We start from the raw sequence: 21,286 nt of genomic DNA, 5'->3' as shown, positions 1-21,286 counted from the left end.
GGACAAGGACTAGAAGGCAGAAGGGGACAGGAAAGCTGGTGATAGGGAACCCAAGGTTGAGTAAGGACAGTGTTGACATGTAGTGAGGTTGTTAACCATCGTCATAGGGCAACATGTATACTAACTGTTTAATGAGAAACTGTTTTGTTCTGTAAACCTTCATCTAAAGTGAGAATGGCAGCACAACTGGAAGAATGTAATCGATGTCACTGAACTGTGCATGTAGAAATTTTTGAAATGGTATATCTTTGGCTACGTATATTTTCACCAAAAAAAAAAAAAAAGGTCCCAGAAGGGAAGGGTTGACATATCGTGGGGTTGTTAACCAATGTCATAAAACAGTATGTGTACTGACAGTTTAATGAGAAACTATTCTGTAAACCTTCATCTAAAGTACAATAAAAAAAATTCAGAAAAAAAAGAAAACTTCCTTAATATCATGGAAGACAAGAAGATACCCATTCAAGAAGCTCAACAAACCCCATATAGGATAGACCCCAAAAGAAAATCACCAAGACATATCATAATCAAACTTTCCAAAACCAAAGAAAGCATCCTGAGAGCAGATTGGGAAAAGCACAACAAAATGACAGCAGTAAATTCAGTAATTACGCTGAATGTAGAGAAAGAGTGACAGAATGTATTAAAAAAACACTACCCATCAATATGCTGACTACAAGAGACAAACCTTAGACACAAAGATAAAAATAAGTTAAAAATCAAAGTATGGGAAAAATATATCAATCAAATGGTAACCAAAAAAAGAACAGGAGTAGCAGTGTTAATCTCTGATAAAATAGACATTGAGGCAAACACCAGCATAAGAGACAAGGAAGGGTGTCTTGGTTATCCAGTGTTGCTATAACAGAAATACTACAAGTGGATGGCTTTAACAAAGAAAAGTCTATTCTCTCACAGTCCAGTAAGCTAGAAGTCTGAATTCAGGGCACTGGCTCCAGGAGAAGTCTTTCTCTCTCCGTCGGCTCTGGAGGAAGATCCTCGTCATCAGTCTTCTCTTGGTCTGGGAGCATCTCAGCACAAGAACCTCAGGTCCAAAGGAAGTGCTCTGCTCCCGGCACTGCTTTCTTGGTGATATGAGGTCCCCATGTCTCTCTGCTCACCTCTGTCTCCCACATCTCAAAAGAGATTGGCCTAAGACATTGTCCAATCCTGTAGATCTCATCAATATAACTGCCACCAATACGTCCCATCAACATCACAGTGATAGGATTTACAACACACAAGAAAATCCCATCAAATGACAAAATGGTGGAAATCACACAACACTGGGAATCATGGCCTAACCAAGTTGACACACATTTTGGGGAGACACAATTCAATCCATGACAAAGGGCATTATGTAATGATTAAAGGGTCAGTCCATCAAGAGGACATAACCATAATAAATATACACACACCCAATGAAAAAGCTCCAAAATATATAAAACAAACAGAATTGAAAAGAGAAATGGACAACTCCATGATAATAGTGGGAGACTTTAACACACCGCTTCAATGATGGACAAAATAATAAGAAAAAAACTCAACAGAGGTACAGAAGATCTAAACAACACAGTGAACCAGCTTAATCTCATAGACCTACAGAGAACACTCCACTCAACAATAGCACAGTATATATTCTTTTCCAGCACACATGAATCATTCTCCAGAATAGACTGTATGTTAGGCCACAAAGCAAGCCTCAGTAAATTTGAAAACAAATAATACAAAGTATCTTATCTGATCACAGCGCTGTAAAATTAGGAATCAGTAATTTGAAGAACAAGGAAAATAATCAAATACATGGAAACTGAATAACACCTTGCTTAAAAACCACTAGATAATAGAAGAAATAAAAAATGAAATTAAACTATTCCCAGAATCAAATAAGAATGAAAACAATATACCAAAACTTTTTTTTTTTCACATTTTTAATTATTACTGAAATGCATTTTAAATAAAATAAAAAGTATTACAGTCTTGGTGACTTATTATTTTTTTTTTTTAATATTTTATTGTACTTCAGGTGAAGGCTTACAGAACAGATAGTTTCTCATGTAGCAGTAACACACATGCTGTTTTATGACATTGAATATACCAAAACTTTTGGGACACAGCAAAAGCAGTGCTCTAAGGTCACTCTATAGCAATAAATGCACACATCAAAAAAGAAGAAAGAGCCAAAATCAGTATCTTAATCCTATAATGGCAGTAAATAGAAAAAGAGCAGCAAAAGAAGCCCGCAGTCACCAGAAGGCAAGAAATAAAAAAGATTAGAGGAGAAATAAATGAAACAGAAAACAGTAGAAAGAATCAACAAGACTAGAAGTTGGTTCTTTAAAAGGATCAATAAAATTGACAAACCACTGGCCAAATTGACAAAGGAAAAGAAGAAGATGCAAATAACCCAAATAAGAAATGAGATAGGTGACATTACAACAGCGATGACTGAAACAAAAAGGATCATAATAGAATACTATGAAGAACTGTACTCCAACAAATTTGAAAACCTAGAAGAAATGGACAAATTTCTAGAAACACACTACCTACCTAAAATAACACAAACCAAGGTAGAAAATTTGAACAGACCCATAACAAAAGAAGAAATTGAAGAAGTCATAAACTCTCAACAACAACAACAAAAAGCCCTGGCCCAGATGACTTTACTGGAGAATTCTACTAAACATTCAGAGAAGAGCTGACACCAGTTCTACTCAAACTATTCGAGAACATAGAAATGGATGATACTCCCAAATTCATTCTATGAATCCAGCATAACCCTGATACCAAAGCCAGGCAAAGATGCCACTAAAAAAGAAAATTATAGACCAGTATCCCTCATGAATATAGACACAAAAATTCTCAACAAAATTCTAGGAAATAGAATCCAACAGCATATCAAAAAAGTAATACATCATGACCAAATGGGATCCATAGCACATATGCAAGGATTGTTCAACATTAGAAAATCAATCGATGTAATCTACCACATAAGTAAAACAAAGGAAAAGAACCACATGATCATATCAATTGATGTAGATAAGGCATTTGATAAAATCTAACACCCATTCCTGATAAAAACCCTCAGCAAAATAAGAATAGAAGGAAAATTGCTAAGCATAATTAAGGGCGTATATACAAAACCAACAGCCAGTATTATTCTCAACAGAGAGAAACTGAAAGCACTCCCCTTGAGAATGGGAACCAGACAAGGATGCCCTGTATCACCACCCTTATTCAGTATTGTACTGGAAGACATAGCTAGAGCAATAAAGCAAGAAAGGAAATAAACGGCATTCAAATTAGTAAGGAAGAAGTAAAACTATCTCTATTTGCTGATGATATGATCCTATACATAGAAAATCCCAGAGATTCTATAAGAAAGCTACTGGAACTAATAGAAGGATTCAGCAAAGTGGCAGGGTACAAGATCAACGTACAAAAATCAATTGGATTCCTATACACCAACAAAGAGAACTCCAAAAAGGAAATCAGGAAAACAATACCTTCTACAATAGCCCCCCAAAGATAAAATACTTAGGAATAAATCTAACCAGGGATGTAAAAACTTATACAAAGAAAACTACAAAACACTACTGCAGGAGACCAAGAGAGCTAAATAAGTGGAAAAACATATCATGCTCATGGATAGGAAGACTTAACACTGTAAAAATGTCAATACTACCCAAAGCAATCTATAGATATAATGCAGTCCTGATCCAAATTCCAACAACATATCTTAACAAGATGGTAAAAACTAATCACCAACTTTATATCGATAGGAAAGAGGCCCCAGATAAGCAAAGCTTTACTGAAGAAGAAAAACAAAGTAGCAGGCCTCACAGTTCACAATCTTAAAACCTACTATACAGCCAAGGTATTCAAAACAGCCTGATGCTGGTACAACAACAGACACATAGACCATGGAACAGAATTGAGAACCCGGAAGTAACTCCATCTACTTATGGACAGTTAATTTAGACAAAGAGTCGAAATTCATTAAATAGGGATGAGATAGTCACTCTAACAAACGGTGCTGGCAAAACTAGATACCCATTTGCAGAAAAATGAAACATAATCCATACCTCACACTATACAAATTAACTAACTTTGATCCTAATTTAGGATTGAAGACCTATCTGTAAAACCTAAAACTATAAAGATCATAGAAGAAAAAATAGGAGTAAACTTAGGGGCCCTAATTTATGGCATACTTAGACTATCAAACATAACTAAAAATACACAAACAGAAGATAACTAGACAACTGGGACCTCCTAAAATTTAAATACTTATGGACATCAAAAGACTTCTTCAAAAGAGTCAAAAGAGAACCTACAGACTGGGAAAAAAATTTTGACGACATGTCTGACAAGGGACTAATCTCTAAAATTTATTAAAAAAAACTTCAACAGCTCAACAACAAAAAGACAAAAATCCAATTAAAAAGTGGACAAAGGATGTGAACACTTCGTCAAAGAAGACATTCAGGCAGCCAACAAATAACATGAAGAGATGCTCATGATCATTAGCCATTAGAGAGATGCAAATCAAAACTCCAATGAGATATCATCTTACCCTGGCAATAATGGCATTGATCAAATAAAATAAAATAAAACAAACAGAAAACAACACATGCTGGCAAGGTTGTGGGGAGATTGGAACTCTTATACCCTGTGAGTGGTAATGTAAAATGGTACAACCACTGTGAAAAATGGTATGGTGCTTCCTTAAAAAGCTAGGAATACCATATGATCCAGAGATCCCATTCCTAGATATGTATCCTAGAGAAATAGGATCCATGACACGAGCAGAGATTTGCACACCCATGTTCATTCCAGCATTATTCACAATAAAAAAAAGATGGAAACAACCTAAGTGCCCTTCAATGGATGAATGAATATAAGAACTCTGGTACATACACACAATGGAATGCTACACAGTGTTACAGAATAACGATGAATCTGTGAAACATCTCATAACATGGATCAACCTGTAGGACATTATGCTGAGGGAAATAAGTCAATCACAAATGGATAAATATTGTATGAGATCACTATTATAAAAAGTCAAGAAAAGGTTTACACACAGAAAGAAACATTAGATGATTTGATGATTAGCATGAATGTGAGGGAGTGGGAGGGAAAATCACTTAACTAGATAGAAGAAACATACTAACTTCGATGAAGGGAAAGACAGTACACAACATGGGGAAAGTCAACACAACATGACCAAGGCAAAGGAACACCCTGAGAGTTACTCAAGAGTAAAAGGCAACAACAGTAAATACTATTATGTATACAATTCTGCAACACCAGTAATAACACAGTAATTTGTGAGTGGATACATAGGTAGATGTATAAGCTGAACAGGTGTGGGAAGATGTATGGGAGTACACCCATGAGAATATATAAGTTTGGCAGGGAATATTTCTCCATATGTATTTGTATGTATTACAAATATATCCATGTATATAATAGAGCACGCAAGGGGCACAGTCATGAAAACCTCAAAACACCCCGAGGTACTGAATCACTGGACTTGAGGACTTAGGACCATAGTCTCAGGGGACATCTAGGTCAATTGGCATAACATGGCGCATAAAGACATGTTCTGCATCCTACCTTGGTGAGTAGCGACTAGGGTCTTGGAAGTTTTCTAGAGGCTGTCTAAGAGACATCTATTGGTCTTTTTCCGTCTGGAGCAAAGAAGAGTGAAGAAAACCAAAGAATCAAGGAAACAATTAGTCCAAAGGATTAATGGACCACATGAACCACAGCCTCCATGAGCCTGAGACCAGAAGAGCTAGATTGTGCCTGGCTACCCTTGCCGACCACCCTGACCAGGATCACAATAGGGAAAATGTAGAACAAAATTCAAATTCATAAAAAAGATGAGACTTACTGATCTAATAGAGACTGGTGGAACCCCTGAGACTATAGTCCTTAAGATACCCTTCAAACCTGGAACTGAACCCACTCCCAGAGGTCACCTTACAGACAAAAAATAGGCCTATAAAGTGAACAATAACACCTGTGAGTAATGTGCACCTTAGAACAATCAATCATACCAGACGGAAAGGGCAGCATTTGCCCAAAAGCAAAGTTCATAAGGCAGAAAGGGGCAGGAAAGCTGGGCGAATGGAAACGGGGAACTCAGGGACGAAGCAGAGAGAATGCTGACACATTGAGGGAATTGCAACCAATATCACGAAACAAGCTGAGTATAAATTGTTGGTTAGGAAACTAATTTGCTCTGTAAACTTTCACCTAAACCACAATAAAATGTTAAAAAAGAAAAAAAAAAGCTTTAAGGTCAAGTAGGAGAAAATAAAGTATGAGTTAGAGACATCAAGGTATGCTTTGTGGAATGGTTGAGACTTTAAGCTTGTTGTTAAAAATGAGGCAGTCTAGAACAGACAGAGATAGTGTGCCTCCCTGAGCAGGGCATGAATGGAAAGAGCAAACACATTAGCTCCTGGGCATAATATAACACCTTTGTTTACGAGCTAAATGTGAATTGGCCATTTCTTTTCTAACCTTCGGTAGCTTAGACATCTGTTAGGACTTTGAGTAACTAGGTTAACTTAGAATACTTTTATAAGTTTCTATTTGAAACATTGGAGATAATGTTTATGTAAGAGCTTCTAGAAGAGCTCAGGTGACTCAAATGGTTAAGCACTGGGATGCTAACCAAAAGGTTGGAGGCTTGAACCTACCCAGCCACTCTTCAGGAGAAAGACCTGGCGCTCTGCTTCAGTAAAGGTTGTTGTTGTTGTTCGGTGCCTCTGAGTGGGTTCCAACCCATAGCGACCCTATGTACAACAGAATGAAACACTGCCCAGGCCTGCACCATTCTCACAATCATTGTTATATTTGAGCCCATTGTTACAGCCACTGTGTCAGTCCATCTCATTGAGGGTCTTTCTCTTTTTCACTGACTTTCTACCTTACCAAGCATGGTGTCCTTCCCCAGGGATGGTTCCCTTCTGATAACATGCCCAAAGTATGTGAGAGGAATTCTCACCATCCTTGCTTCTAAGGAGCATTCTGGCTATACTCTTCCAAGACAGATTTGTTCATTTTTCTGGCAGTCCATGGTATACTCAATATTTTTTGCCAACACCATAATTCAAAGGCATCAATTCTTCTTTGGTCTTCCTTATTCATTTTGCAGCTTTCACATGCATATGAGGCCATTGAAAATACCGTGGCTTGGGTCAGACGCACCTTAGTCCTCCAAATGACGTGTTTGCTTTTCAACACTTTAAAGAAGTCTTTTGCAGCAGATTTGCCCAATGCAATACGTCATTTGATTTTTTGACAGCTGCTTCCATGGGTGTTGATTGTGGATCCAAGTAAAATGAAATCCTTGACAAATTCAATATTTTCTCCATTTATCATGATGTTGCTTGTTGACCCAGTTATATGGATTACAGTTGTAAAGATTGCAGCCAAGAAAACTCTATGGGGCAGTTTTTCTCTGTTACATGGTGTCACTATGAGTCAAAAATGACTCAAAGGCACGTGACAACAACGAAGAGCTTCTAGATATAGAAACTCTTCGTTGCATACTGCTAGAATGTGTTCCTCCCATTCTCTTCCCCAACATCCCCTTTCCCCTTCATCCTTAAAGGCTTGCCTCAGAAGTCACCTCTTTCCTGTTGTTAGTTTCCACTGAGTCAGCTGCAGCCCTTGGATAATAGAATGAAACATTGTCTGGTCCTGCGCCATCTTCACGATCATTGGTATGTTTGAGTCCATTGTTGTGGCTGTTATGTCAATCCGTCTCATTGGGGAGTTCCCTCATTTTCACTGGCCTGATTTACCAAACATACTGTCCTTTTCTAGTAACTGGTCTTTCCTGATGACATGTCCAAAGTAAGTGAGCCAAAGTCTCACCATCCTTGCTTCTAAGCAGCACTCTGGTTGTATTTCCTATGTGTCCCTATTTCCTGTAAATGGACAAGTTTACTTGCTCTCTCCTCTGTGTTCCAAGAGCATAGATTCCCCCTAATCATCATGGCATAGCTACTCTCAGAGTGTGAGTGGCAGAGTCCATTTAGCCACATGACCCAGGCCAGGGTCTGGTACCCAGTAGGTGTTCAGTTCATATTTGTTAAACTATTTATTTTTCTTTGTTTCCTGAACTTTACTGGTTGTAGTTTATTTATGTGTGTATAATAAAAGTATGCAAATATATGTAGAAATAACATAACTGGCACTGTATACGATTTCTCTGCCATAAAGCAGTGTTGCTAAACTGACCACTTAGCTCTATTTTAGAGCAGTTTGTTGGTCTTAGACTTTTGGTGGAAGATTGAAACAGTTAGCTACAGCTGGAGGAAAATTAAAAAGCCATCACCAAAGTTATCTTTATCTAATATGTCCTTCATAAAGGAAAAGATGCTGCATACTAAGAGGGGAATCTTTTGCCCAATTGACTGTTTTGCTTGCATATTCATGTTTAGCAAAAATCTTGCTGCATTTGAAATTTTTTTTTTTCCTTTTGGACTATATGGCTACAAAACTAGTGGTTATTCTAGAGCACCACCATTGTCTAACAGAAATATAATGTGAGCCACATACGTAATTTAGAACTTTTAGTAACCACATATAAAAATATGAAATGAAATAGGTGAAATTAATTTTAATAATATATTCTGTTTAACCCAGTATATCTAGAATATTGTCATTTCACCATGTAATCAATAAAAAAGTATTAATGAGAAATTTTATGTTCATTTTGGTATAAACCCTCAAAATCCAGTGTACTGGTGTATTTTACATTTATAGCATATCTCAGTTGGCTCATATGAGGCTAGCTGCTATCATGTTAGGCAGTGCAGTTGTACTTAGCTAACATTTCTTGAATATTTACCATGTGCTATGTGCTTTACCTGCATTCTTTCAGTTAATCCCCACAGCAACTCTGCAGCTGGCATTATTGGATTCGTTTTACAGATGAACAAACTCAGACTTAAAGAGGTTATTTGCTTGAGGTCTACTGTTGGGATTGGTGGAGCTATGATTGGGCGTAGAGGTATGACCTCAAAATAACACACTGAATTAAAATGAAAGCCATCCAGAAAGGCAGTGTGGCAGATTTCGAAGCTTTTATGAGAAGATGTTGAGGATTAGATTCAGGGATGGGGGCTAGTTAACAGCAGGTCACAAAGTGTCTAAAAACGTATTTGAAAGAAACATTTTGAAGCAAAATGTGGGGGGAAGGGGCAAGATTGGTTTACCCATTAAGACACTGCCACCCCATCCCTCGGAGTTCATTTATTCTCTTTGTTTGGCAACCACTTGATTGCCGCATACTTAGAACAGAGTGACTTTCTTGCAGTTTAACTTTTCATCTGCTACACAACGTTTGGGTAAAAGTATACGATATGGTGACTGGTATGAATTAAGGCTCGAGTCTCCAAACAACCCTGATGCCATGGCTTTGTTATAAAAATCTGTAAAATATTATCCTGGTGTCATGGATTATACAAATGTGCACAAATGGCAGTTTCCTCCTTTTCCTTCACACAGTGTTAAAAATGAATAAAATATGTTTCCCATTGCACTTCTCTTGTGTTTAGGGACTCAGTGAACTCATTTTAAGTTTCCACATCTTTATAAAGATGTTTTGTTTTTACTGAAATATGTTTTTGATCAAGAACATAATTTCATGATTGCGTGTGTATTTCTGAAGCAAATATGTGTATGGAACAAGTGCACGGAGGAGGGCTTGGGCTCTGGTGACCAATCCCAGAACTGAGGCTGCTTGAGTTCTCACTTCAGCCTTATTACTAACTTGTGAGATGATCGTAGGAGATACAACTAACCTCTACCTTACTGCCTCTGTCTAATAAGTCTTCTCTTACTGTCCCTCATTTCTGGATCTGTACAATGGAAAATATAATTGGTCGGCTTTAATGATCTTTGTTTAGTGAAGATTAACAGATTGTTTATAATCATTATTATATAGAAGAAACTCGGCTCAAAATCATGGAATGTCATAAACTTCAGACAAGTTCCACAGCAGCATTATTATTTTTTTAAATGAAACTTTGAACGTGTGGCTCATTTTTTCAGGGAAGCACAAAATATAGAGACATATTATCTTGCTTACCCACCCCTAAACCTTGTGAGGCAGATAGAAGAAGATATAATCCTTGTAATAAAATTGATACTAGCACTAATAATAATAATTTGTATTTAGGAAACATTTATGGACTCTTTGTAAACTGCTTTACACACAACCCATTTAATTCTAAGGACATAAACAAACCAAAAAAAAACCAAAAAAACCATTGCCATCGAGTCAATTCAAACCATAGTGACCCTATAGGACAGAGTATAACTGCCCCATAGGGTTTCCAAGGAGCAGCTGGTGGATTTGAACTGCTGACCTTTTGGTTAGTAGCCGAACTCTTAACTACTTCTCCACCAGGGAGATATGTATTATCTGCATTTCATAAATGAGGACACTCCTTGCTCAAAGATACATAGTTAAAAAGTGATTGAGCCAGCCCTTGAATCAAGGTGAGTCTAATTTCAAACCCTATGCTTGTAAACAGTAAACTATACATTGTGTTAGGAGAGAACCTATGATAGTACTTTGCAAGTTGACACAGGTCTTGCTAGTCACAGAATTAAAAGCCAGAGCTCTCAGCTGTAACCTCTCACATTCCTAAACTTACTGCTATGTTACAGCTTCAACACATTCACGGTGCTTCCTAAAGGAAAGAGCAAATTAGTAAAAATGACTTATCTTTGCTTTGATCTTTTTCCAGCTTTTAAAATTACTTCTGTTTACTCGCGTTTTTTTCCCCCTCCTAGGAACCCTCGAAAGCAAGGGATTGCATATTTTCAACCTGACTTCTCTAACCAAGTCTGAAAACATTTTGTCTGCCACACTGTATTTCTACATTGGAGAGCTAATGAACATCAGCCTGAGTAGTCCAACAACCAGAGGATGCTCACATCACGCTCACAGGAAACACATTCAGATTAATCTCTCCACATGGATCCTCCAATCCAACAGAAACCAAAGTCGACTCCTGGGTCATCTTTCCGTAAATATAGCCAAACCTCATGGAGACACCATGACCTGGCTGTCTAAAGACATCACTCAACTCCTGAGGAAGGCCAAGGAAAATGAGGAGTTCCTCATAGGAATTAACATTACCTCCAGAGGACACCAGCTGCCAAAGAGGATATCACCCTTTCCTGAGCCTTATATGTTGGTGTATGCCAATGATGCTGCCATTTCTGAGCCAGACAGTGTGGTATCACACTTACAGGGACACCGGGAGTTCCCCACTGGGGCTTTGCCCCAACTGGATAGCCACATCAGGGCTGCCCTTTCTATAGAACGGAGGAAGAAACGCTCCACCGGGGTCCTGCTGCCTCTGCAGAGCAATGAGCTTCCTGGGGCAGAATATCAGTATAAGGAGGATGGGGTCTGGGAGGAGACAAAGTCTTACAAGACCCTTCAAACTCAGCCTCCCGAGAAGAGTAAGACCAAAAAGAAACAGAGAAAGGGACCTCACCAGAAAAGCCAAACACTCCAGTTTGATGAGCACACCCTGAAGAAGGCAAGAAGAAAGCAGTGGATTGAACCTCGGAATTGTGCCAGGCGATACCTCAAAGTTGACTTTGCAGATATTGGCTGGAGTGAATGGATTATCTCTCCCAAGTCGTTTGATGCCTATTATTGTTCTGGAGCGTGCCAGTTCCCCATGCCAAAGGTATCAATCATTCTTTGTCCTTTGATCACTTCCTATTTCCATAGGGTAGAAAAACACTGTCTAAGATGTGTGTGTCTTTGTATGTGTAAGTTTGTGTTTTCAATCTACAAAATTCATCTGTTCCCTTTTTTACTGCATTCTGAAGTGTAGTAATAGGTAATATGGTTATGCTTGATTTTTTTTCTTTAATGGTTGTGGAAGTAATATAAAGTCAGTATTGATATGAAGAAGGCTATGAGGGAAAACGTGTGTGGAAAATATGTTTTTTTGCCTTGCTTGCAAACATGGTGCATATTCAGCTATGTGGTCATGTGTGAATCCCCACCTGCAACAAAGAGCAAGGCCTGGGTAGTAGAAGGCTGACCTGTGAAGAGATGTTCAGGGAACAAGGGGACATCAGGGGAGCCATGGGAAGAGCTAATCAGATTAATGCCCTGATGCAGAACATGTTTTATAAATAGTCTCCTGTGAGATGAGTTGTCCCCAGGGAGTTCAGGATCAGAGGTGGGCCGGGCAGACTGGCCTCATGAACCCTGTCAGATGCTGGTTTAGTCTGCTTTCCTGATAAGCATCTAAAAGGAAGGTAAAATAGAGTTTGGTAAACTTCTTCCAAGATCTATTTCAGCATGGCAGAGCTTGCCTGTGTCTCTTCCAAAATCAATAGGTACTGTACCTTATTGTGTCAGTGCCGGTATTCTGATGTATATGTTTTCAGCAGCCTCCCTGGCGCCCACCTCTGTCTTGCACAGCTAGTCCAAATGACTGTTCTGTTTGAGTTTACAGTTAGCAAAATAGAGTGGTGCCCTCTGGCCTTCAGTTAAGCTTATAGCTGTACTTCCATTCTCAGCTTGTAATGGTTTGAATCTTTGTTATACAATGAAAAGTGGCTCTAGGAGTGGAATTCAGAGGAGGAATAGAGTTTTTGTGCAAAACTTGAAGTACATCAGTTTTTCCTGCTGTATGATATTAGAAGGGGAAAAAAAAATCCTTTGCCTCAATGAGTGACCAACTTCTGCTTATAGGCCTTGAAAGTAGCATTTTCATGTCCCAGCACTGTGACCAGTGGGATATTAAATGTAACACACACAGAAAGCAAAGGACCAACTTCACAAGGCTGGGTCAGCCATGGCGCCAGGAACTTGACTGATATTTCATTTTCTTGTTAAATTTTTTTCAGAGGGATGAGCTTTCTACATTTTCTAAGGTGTTGCTTTTTTAAGGATTTTTGCTGATTCCATGTTTTGTAACCCAAACACATAGCAAATGCTATATACATTTACCATTATATACGAGTCCCTGGGTGTACAAATGGTTAACATGCTTGGCTGCTAACCAAAAGGTTGACAGGTTGAGTCTGTGCAGAACCACCTCAGAAGAAAGGCCTGGAGATCTACTTCTGGAAAAATCAGCCATTTGAAAACCTTGTAGAGCACAGTTCTACCCCCACAGACATGGGTTTGCCATGAGTTGGAGTCAACTCCATGGCAACTGGAAAGAGGACAGTTTCATAAAGATCTTTGTCTTGCCTAAATATTCATAAAGGTCATTTCACTTATCAAACAGAACTTCTTCAAGCCGGGCTAAAATGTAAAAATGCACACACAACAAAGATACTCAGTGTAACAGGCCGTGATATATCTGTACTTTACAGTGTGGCTTGCCTTTATGGCATTGAGAGGCAGGAATGGATTCAAATCTGTCTCTAACTCAGGATGACTGATTTTAAGTGAATCTCTTGAGTTTTCCAAATAATCTCTCATATTCTCATCAACTATAATTTCTTCTCAGTAGCCTGGGCAGGGAGTTTTTCTCTTCCCTCCTGACTCCAGTTTTCCGGCTTAGGGAGCCATGATAACGTGGAGACAGTCAGTTTGGTTTTCAGCCCCTAACTCTGGAAAAGAGGCCTGGTCTTCACCCCTCTGCAGTTATCCCCATCTTCTCAGCTTGGCCTTCCCGACTCCTGTTGGTTGTGCCTGCTTTTACTGTTCAAAAATCTTGCTGTTGCTTCAGTAGCGCTTCACCATGGTTCTCTGTCATCTAAGGAATAACAATTTAAACACTGATGAGGAATAAGAATGGCAGAGATAGTTTTAAGAAGAAGAGTATGTTAGTGCAACTGAACGATTAGATGTACGTAATCAGTCATAGCAGGGCTTCTTAAACTTTGATGTGTTTACAGAGTGCCTGGGATTTTGTTAACATGTAGGTTCTGATCCATGGGGTCTGGGGATAGAGCCTGAGATTCTGCATATCTAACAAGCTCCCAGGTGATGCTGATGCTGCTGGTCCACAAACCACACTTTGAATAGTGAAGATTGAAAGTCAGATCCTTTTGGCTTGAATCTTGGTTTCACCATTTACCAGCAATGGATACTCGGGAAAATTACTTAAATTCTCTGCATGTTCCATTTTCTCTTCTTTAAAATGGGTACAATAATAAATAATAAAAATAATAATGTACACGCAATAGAAACAGTGTGAAAAGAAATTGAGATAGTAGAGCATCTGGCCCATAGTTGACAATAAATATTTGGTATTGACACTTTTATTAATGGCCATTGTTGAGACTGAACAGAATAGAACATTAAATGTAGGTGGTGAAGAAAGACTATATAGGGAAAAGGATCAAGAGAATAAAACTCATATGGCAATAATAATTTTCTATATGTTCCTAGTCCTTTTTCTAACATCAGAAAGCCTGAAATAGAATTCTCCCTGAGGGTTCAACATCCCATGAGCTCTTCCAGTAATCTTTCTTTGGAAAGTAATAGAATCAGGAGTGCATCAGTTGCAGCAACTGAACCCACCATAGTATTTGTCAAAACTTGGAATGGCATCAGAACTCCAGGGAGACATAACAGGGTTAAGTGTGGAGTTTTCTCTCTGAGCTTCAGATTTCCTTTTGCCAAGTTGAGAGTGGAAGTTTGGCTGTTACATGGAGTTCTCTCAGTGTCTCTTCACCTTGTGTGGATCTGCTTAACCTTTAAAGCTTTCTAGTGGTTCTCCTTAAGCCTTCCAGGTTTTGTGTCTTTCAAGTGATACAGTAACTAAAAAGATGAGAAATGTGAAGCAATATGAAGCTTCTATATTAGAAGTAATAAGTATCTTTGTTATCAGTACAGTGTCCAATACACTAAGCACAATAACTATTTAAATAAAAATGTAGTCCAAGCAACAGAAGAAAAGAAAGGTCTCTGACCAGATCAGTACAAACACATGTGGAATAATTGAGGCGCCAAAGAACTTTCAGGCTTTAGATACACATTTTGCCCTAGAGAAAAGTTCTCCCAGGCTAGACTTCTCCGTTGGCCCTGCTTTCCTTGGCCTCCTGAGTGAAAGCCTGCTCTATATGGTCGGGCTCTTCATCTGTAAAAGTCGACAACCTGTTCTGTAATTCAGAACAGCTGTGTTCTGCCTTTCCCAAATTCCAGGCTTTGCCCTTTCACTGATTTCAATTAGGTAGTTTCTGGGCTATCACACCCATGTGGACTGAACTGGAATAGTGTGGAGCAAAACCCTATGGCCCAGGTCAGGAATGAAAGTTCTTAGATGATGACATACTCTCCCCTGCTAATGCATTTGTAATCAAATTTAACTTGAGGACATCATACACAGCTTGGCAGGTGTAGGCCTGACCACTGTAGATTTCATTCACAGACACGGCAGTTTGGATTTTTCTGATTTCTAGCACTTATGGCCAATCTGTTTTCCCAGGGAGAGATCCCTGGAATTCTGCCGTGAAATGAAAAAATACCCATATAACCAAAGCCAAGTTCTGTGCCTTTGCTTCCCCTCACCATCTTGGCAGAGATGAAAAACAGAGATTTTGGATGAAAATGATGCAGCCATTGTTGCTGACAGAGATCCAAGAGAACCAAGGATTAAAGGAATGAAGTTATTTTTGCAAGGAATGGTACAAAAGCTAGGAATAGTAAAGGAATAGAATTTTGCAGCAAAGAATCTAAATACTTTGAACCAAGTATCCTATTTAAAACAGAACTTCATCTTTATAAATTCAACATGATACACTTCCAATTAATTTCCTAATTTCCAATTCCAATCTCTGGTCATAAAGAGGCACTCTAAAAAAACAATCTTGATATACTGAATTTAAACCAAAAAAACCCATTGCCCTCAAGTTGATTCTGAGTTATGATGACCCCATGTGTTAACAGAGTAGAACTGCTCCATAGGGTTTTCTTGGCTATAATCATTATGGAGGCAGATTGCCAGGCCTTTCTTCCACAGCACCACTGTGTGGGTTCAGACCACCAACTTTTAGGTTAGTAGACAAGTACACACTATTTGCATCACCCAGGGATCTTAATATACTGAATTACCTAATCAGAAAATCACCTAAACTGATTAATTGAAGTCATGTTTCACCCTCTTTAAAAAGAGAGACTAGTGAGGGAACTAACACAGGTTTGCATTTTTGATTGATGTATTTGTTAAACTATGTAAAGAGAGTCCTAAGTAACAGGATTTGTACTGAAAAAAAAAAAAATCCTTAATGGACTGGCAGTATGCTTCAAACCAGCAAATTACTGCACGGATCTTTTGGGCATGACATAATTATTTCTGGTAATGTCAGCTTAATCAGAGGATTCCACAGTGAGAAAAAAAAAAGCAGGGTGGGGGGGAACTCCCTGGAAAACTGAGAGGTCCCTGATAAGACACACCACCCCATAATCAAGGGCTTTTGCCTGGATTCCATTAGGCCCACCAGAGACTACTCATAGTTTCTGAACCTATCATTTGTGGGTTGGAGCTTAAAAAAAAGAAAAAGGACAGGAATTTTCCTAGGAAACACCATGAATATTTTTCATATCTATGCTGGGTCATTTTGAACAGAACCTTTTATTTTTGTTGATGGGGAATTATTTCCACAGAAATAGGTAAAATGGAGGATATGCTATTTCTTATAAGTATTTCATTATTCTGCAAGTGTTTATTCAGTACCTAGAGTATACACAGCTCTAGGCACTGGGAAACTGGCAATGTTGTTGTTGCTAGGTGCCATTGAGTTGGTTCCTACTCATAGCGATCCTATGTACAACAGAACGAAATGCTGCCCGGTCCTCCTCCATCCTCATAATCATCATTATGCTTAAACCCATTGTTGCAGCCACTGTGTCAATCCATCTTGTGTTGAGGGTCTTCCTCTTTTTCGCTGACCCTCTACTTTACAAAGCATGATGTCCTTCTCAGGGATTGGTCCCTCCTGATAACATGTCCAAAATATGTGAGACGTAGTCTCGCCATCCTTATTTCTAAGGAGCATTCTGGCTGTACTTCTTCCAAGACAGATTTATTCGTTCTTTTGGCAGTTCATGGTATATTTCACATTCTTCACCAACACCACAATTTAAAGGCATCAATTCTTCTTTGGTCTTCCTTATTCATCGTCCAGCTTTCGTATGCATATGAGGCAATTGAAAACACCCTGGCTTGGGTCAGGCGCACCTTGGTCCTCACGGTGACATCTTTGTTTTTCAACCCTTTAAAGAGGTGTTTGCAGCAGATTTGCTGGCAGTGCATGGTGATATTCATCACTCATGGCCTCATCTAGTTACATAGATCCACTTTGTATAAAATTTAATATTATAGGAGTCGTTAAAATGTTAATGATAGCGGAATACTGCTATAAAACCTGGCTTCAAAAATTCTTTCAGGCTTTATGCTAAGCTGTTTGGATTATTGAGTCTTAAGAATAACTGTAAATCAACAGAGAAAAGTGGATGGCTGCAAAAGTTTTCTTTAGAAATTAACTATACTGGTAAACAAAAAACAAAGCAGTAAAGCAGTTGCTATCGAGTCGATTCCAACTCATGGCGACCTCATAAGTTTCAGAGTAGAACTTCATAGGGTTTTTTTGGCTGTGACCTTTTGGAAGCAAATCTCCAGGCTTTTCTTCCAAGGTGCCTCAGGGTTCGAACCTCCAAACTTTTGGTTAGTAGCACAGTACTTACCCGTTTACGCCACCCACAAACTCTGATAAAATTGCAAACAGGCAATTGGTCTCTATTGTACAGTACTGACTGCTAAAAAAAACCAAGCCAAACCCATTGCTATCAAGTCAATTCCCACTCCTAGCGACCCAATAGGACAGAATAGAACTGCCCCATAGAGTTTCCAAAGAGTGGATTTGGACTGCCAGCCTTTCGGTTAACAGCCTGAGCTCTTACCCACTGCGCCACCACGGCTCCCATACTGATCGCAATTTTTGTCAGTTACACATATTTTATTGGTGATACAGGACACATGATACATAAAAGAAATAGGACAGACTTCCTTTCCATAAGGGAAAAATGCTCTGCTTTACAAAGTTAATTAATTGAAAGTTAGCTATTCTTTTTAGCATATAAAGTCTCTAGAAAAAAAGAGTAAATACAGTTGTCAGTCATTAAGATTAATTTTTAATGATTTATGCCTATTAAGTATAAAGTTGAGGACTCATGTATAAATTTTCACTAAAATTGAAAGATATGATGAGAGAAATCAGATCCCCCCCCCCCCGTTTTTTGGCCAAGAAGAATCCTACTTTTTACAGTATTTTAAAAAAAAAAAAAAACAAAAAACCCTGTTGCCATCAAGTAGATTCCAACTCATAGCGATCCTATAGGACATAGTAGAACTGTCCCATAGGGTTTCCAAGGAGTGGCTGGTGGATTTGAACTGCCGACCTTTTGGTTAGCAGCCGACCTCTTAATACCGGCACCACCAGGGCTTCTTTTACAGTATGCCAGCTTCTATATTCTTTTCTTCTCCCTTGGCTTGTATGGACACTTAACCTTTTAACTTTTTCAAGTTTCCCGTGCTAGGAGTTTAGGAGTATAAATTTAAAATACCAGTTCACTGGGGCAGTGGTGCCTCTGAGCCATGACAATCATGGCTCAAAATCCTGAGATTGAAAAGCCAGAGTTTTGGCCTAAATCCTACTACCGAATTCACATGTGATCTCGGGCAAGTTACCAAACTTCTGTTTCCCACTGTGCTTTAAACAAAACTAATTTCACCTGCCTGAAGGAGCTATTGGCAGAAAAAACCCTGGTATTGAAACATTTGGCATCTCTCATGAATAAGTGGTTCTTATCACTTTAGTAATACCTGAACATTCTGGCTTACAACACTTTTAGATAGAGTGGAGCTGTATAGGACTCTTTAAATAAAACCATGTGTTTCATACGGATGTTAATGGTCCCATTTGGTATTTTCTTAGGGAAGAGATTTTACCCAGGCTTCTATGGTCAAACTTCTGACATCCATGGAATAACCTGGGGCCCTGCTAGGCTATTCCCAGGAGATTTGACCCACTCGTAGAGGAAATAATTCTACCAAGTTTAGGTCTGAACCCATGGAGCAACAGTGACCCCCAGTGGTCAATGGTGTGGTCTTCTTAACCCCAGTTTGGACTTACTGAGTTGAGTAATTACATAGTGGAATAATCACCATCCAGTTCATCCCTTGGCAGCTATTAAACAAATCAATGCCCCTTTGACCTACTTGATTTTTTTGTTTCAACAACTAAATCTAAATGTCACTGTGACAGTAGTATTCAACTATCTAACAGGATGCTTTATGATTAACATGGAGCCATGGTGGCATAGTGGTTAAGAGCTTGGCTGCTAACCAAAAGGTCAGCAGTTTGAATCCACCAGCCACTCTTTGGAAACCCTGTGGGGCAGTTCTACTGTGTCCTGTTGGGTCACTATAAGTCAGAATCCACTTGCCAGCAATAGGCTTGGTTTTGGTTATGATTAACATAGGGCCAAGAACAGATCATTTTTCAACAATATCCTGTTAATGAAAACATTCTAGAATATATTAGTCTCCCTGATTAGTTCTGAGTACAATAAACTGTTTGTAATTAAATTATTCTTTATTAGAGACCTGGGTTCAAATCCTTTACTTTGCCACTTACTAGCTATTTGACGTTAGACATGTCATTTAAGCTTTTTGAGTCTGTTTCCTTACCTATAAAATGTAAGAAATGGCAATTTTGTCATAAGGATTTTAGACACAACGTGTACCATCTCTGGTGTATAGCAGGCACTTAATAAGTGATAACCATTTTGGTGGTGGCGGGATAGGCGATTGGGCTGAATGTGTAATGGTTGTCATAACAACTATTAAATATTCGAAATCCATTCATGATGGAAGCATTTTATGTGATGAGGGGGTAAGGAGTGGAAAAGCAGTTCCATCTGATATGTATGTCCTTCTCCCATTTCTTTTTCTAGTCTTTGAAGCCGTCAAATCATGCTACCATCCAGAGTATAGTGAGAGCGGTGGGAGTTGTTCCTGGGATTCCTGAGCCTTGCTGTGTGCCGGAAAAGATGTCCTCACTCAGTATCTTATTCTTCGATGAAAATAAGAATGTGGTGCTGAAAGTATATCCTAACATGACAGTAGAGTCTTGTGCTTGCAGATAACCTTACAGAGAACTCATCTGAAGGCTTAATTCAATCATTATTTTTATGGACTTTTTTCTTTTTTTTTTTTTAGTCTAAAGAGAATGAGCAATAGACTGAAGATTTCCACCAAGGAGAAGTGTACTTTCTTTTTTTCTGAATGTAACTGAAAGCAAGATTTTGCTAAATATGGATATCTATTTCTTTTTTTTTTAATCACACAAAAACTATCACTCAAACTGTTTCTAGAACTGCTAGAGAGCGCACTGATTTATTTTTGTAATGGGCTTTGAAAATAGATCGGGACAAAGCAATCACTTATCATTTATCCCTACCCATCTAACAACTAAAGGGAAATTGAAAGTAATTTCATATTTGGGAGTAGGCTTATTGCCTTAGATTCCTGAGCAATTCAGCGAGTGCTAAATAATCCAATTGACTTTGATATTCCTCTTAAAAGTTTTTGAGAATCCTGTTTACCCATGTTTTCCTCCACATGTCAATGTGTGATAGTTGAGTGGAGAGTGTGTGCTGTGTGTTAGGTGTATGTGTGTGTGTATGTGTGTGTGTGTGTGTGTACGTGTGCCAGGTGCCTATGCCCTATATAGGAAGGTTTGCTTAACATGGCTTTTTAACTGAGTCTGCACAGGATTCTTTTTTAGTTCATATGCTGGCAAGTACCATTTGATTATGAGAACTTTACCAAAAGTGACAGAGTGATTCAAGAGCCTATACAGAGAGTTACCACTTGACCTAGCACTTTAATTGGAAATACAGTTGTTTTCATTTCTTTTCCTCCCAGCAATCCAGTTTTCAAAAACCCAGATGTAATTCCTCTCCTATACTTTATTTAAACAAGTACTTAGATTTGTTCTTCTAACTTGAATCCAAAAATCCTTCCTGAGGCCATTAATTTTTCAGTTCTCTTGGTATGACCTTACATCCTATGAAGTTATCAATAAACGTAAAGGCTGAAAAACTGCTGGAATATTAGGGATTTCTTTAAATTACCAATTTAATCCCAGTCACATTCTTCAGCCACATCCAGGTCCATATACTTTGTCACACGGATTGGGGCGTTTGGCTTAATCATGAAATCTAGACTTCAGCAGAGCTCACTAAAAATTATCT

The 21,286-nt window shown here is 38.6% G+C and overlaps 1 protein-coding gene across 1 annotated transcript in view; it reads left to right on the top strand.

Annotated features, from left to right (window-relative positions):
- The window catches only part of BMP3 (bone morphogenetic protein 3), a 33,324-nt gene extending 13,032 nt beyond the window's left edge, over window positions 1–20,292 (top strand). Inside the window, exons 2-3 of the mRNA XM_004383108.2 lie at window positions 10,831–11,741; window positions 19,985–20,292. Coding sequence (XP_004383165.1) covers window positions 10,831–11,741; window positions 19,985–20,176 — 1,103 coding nt within the window. The 3' untranslated portion in view covers window positions 20,177–20,292. The remainder of the gene's footprint in view (window positions 1–10,830; window positions 11,742–19,984) is intronic.
- Window positions 20,293–21,286: the final 994 nt, after the last annotated feature.

The sequence above is a fragment of the Trichechus manatus genome, unplaced genomic scaffold (assembly GCF_000243295.1).
Source record: "Trichechus manatus latirostris isolate Lorelei unplaced genomic scaffold, TriManLat1.0 scaffold00105, whole genome shotgun sequence".
Lineage (NCBI taxonomy): Eukaryota > Metazoa > Chordata > Mammalia > Sirenia > Trichechidae > Trichechus > Trichechus manatus.
The sequence above is the reverse complement of the archived record's forward strand: the minus strand, read 5'-3'. Positions and strand labels throughout refer to the sequence as shown.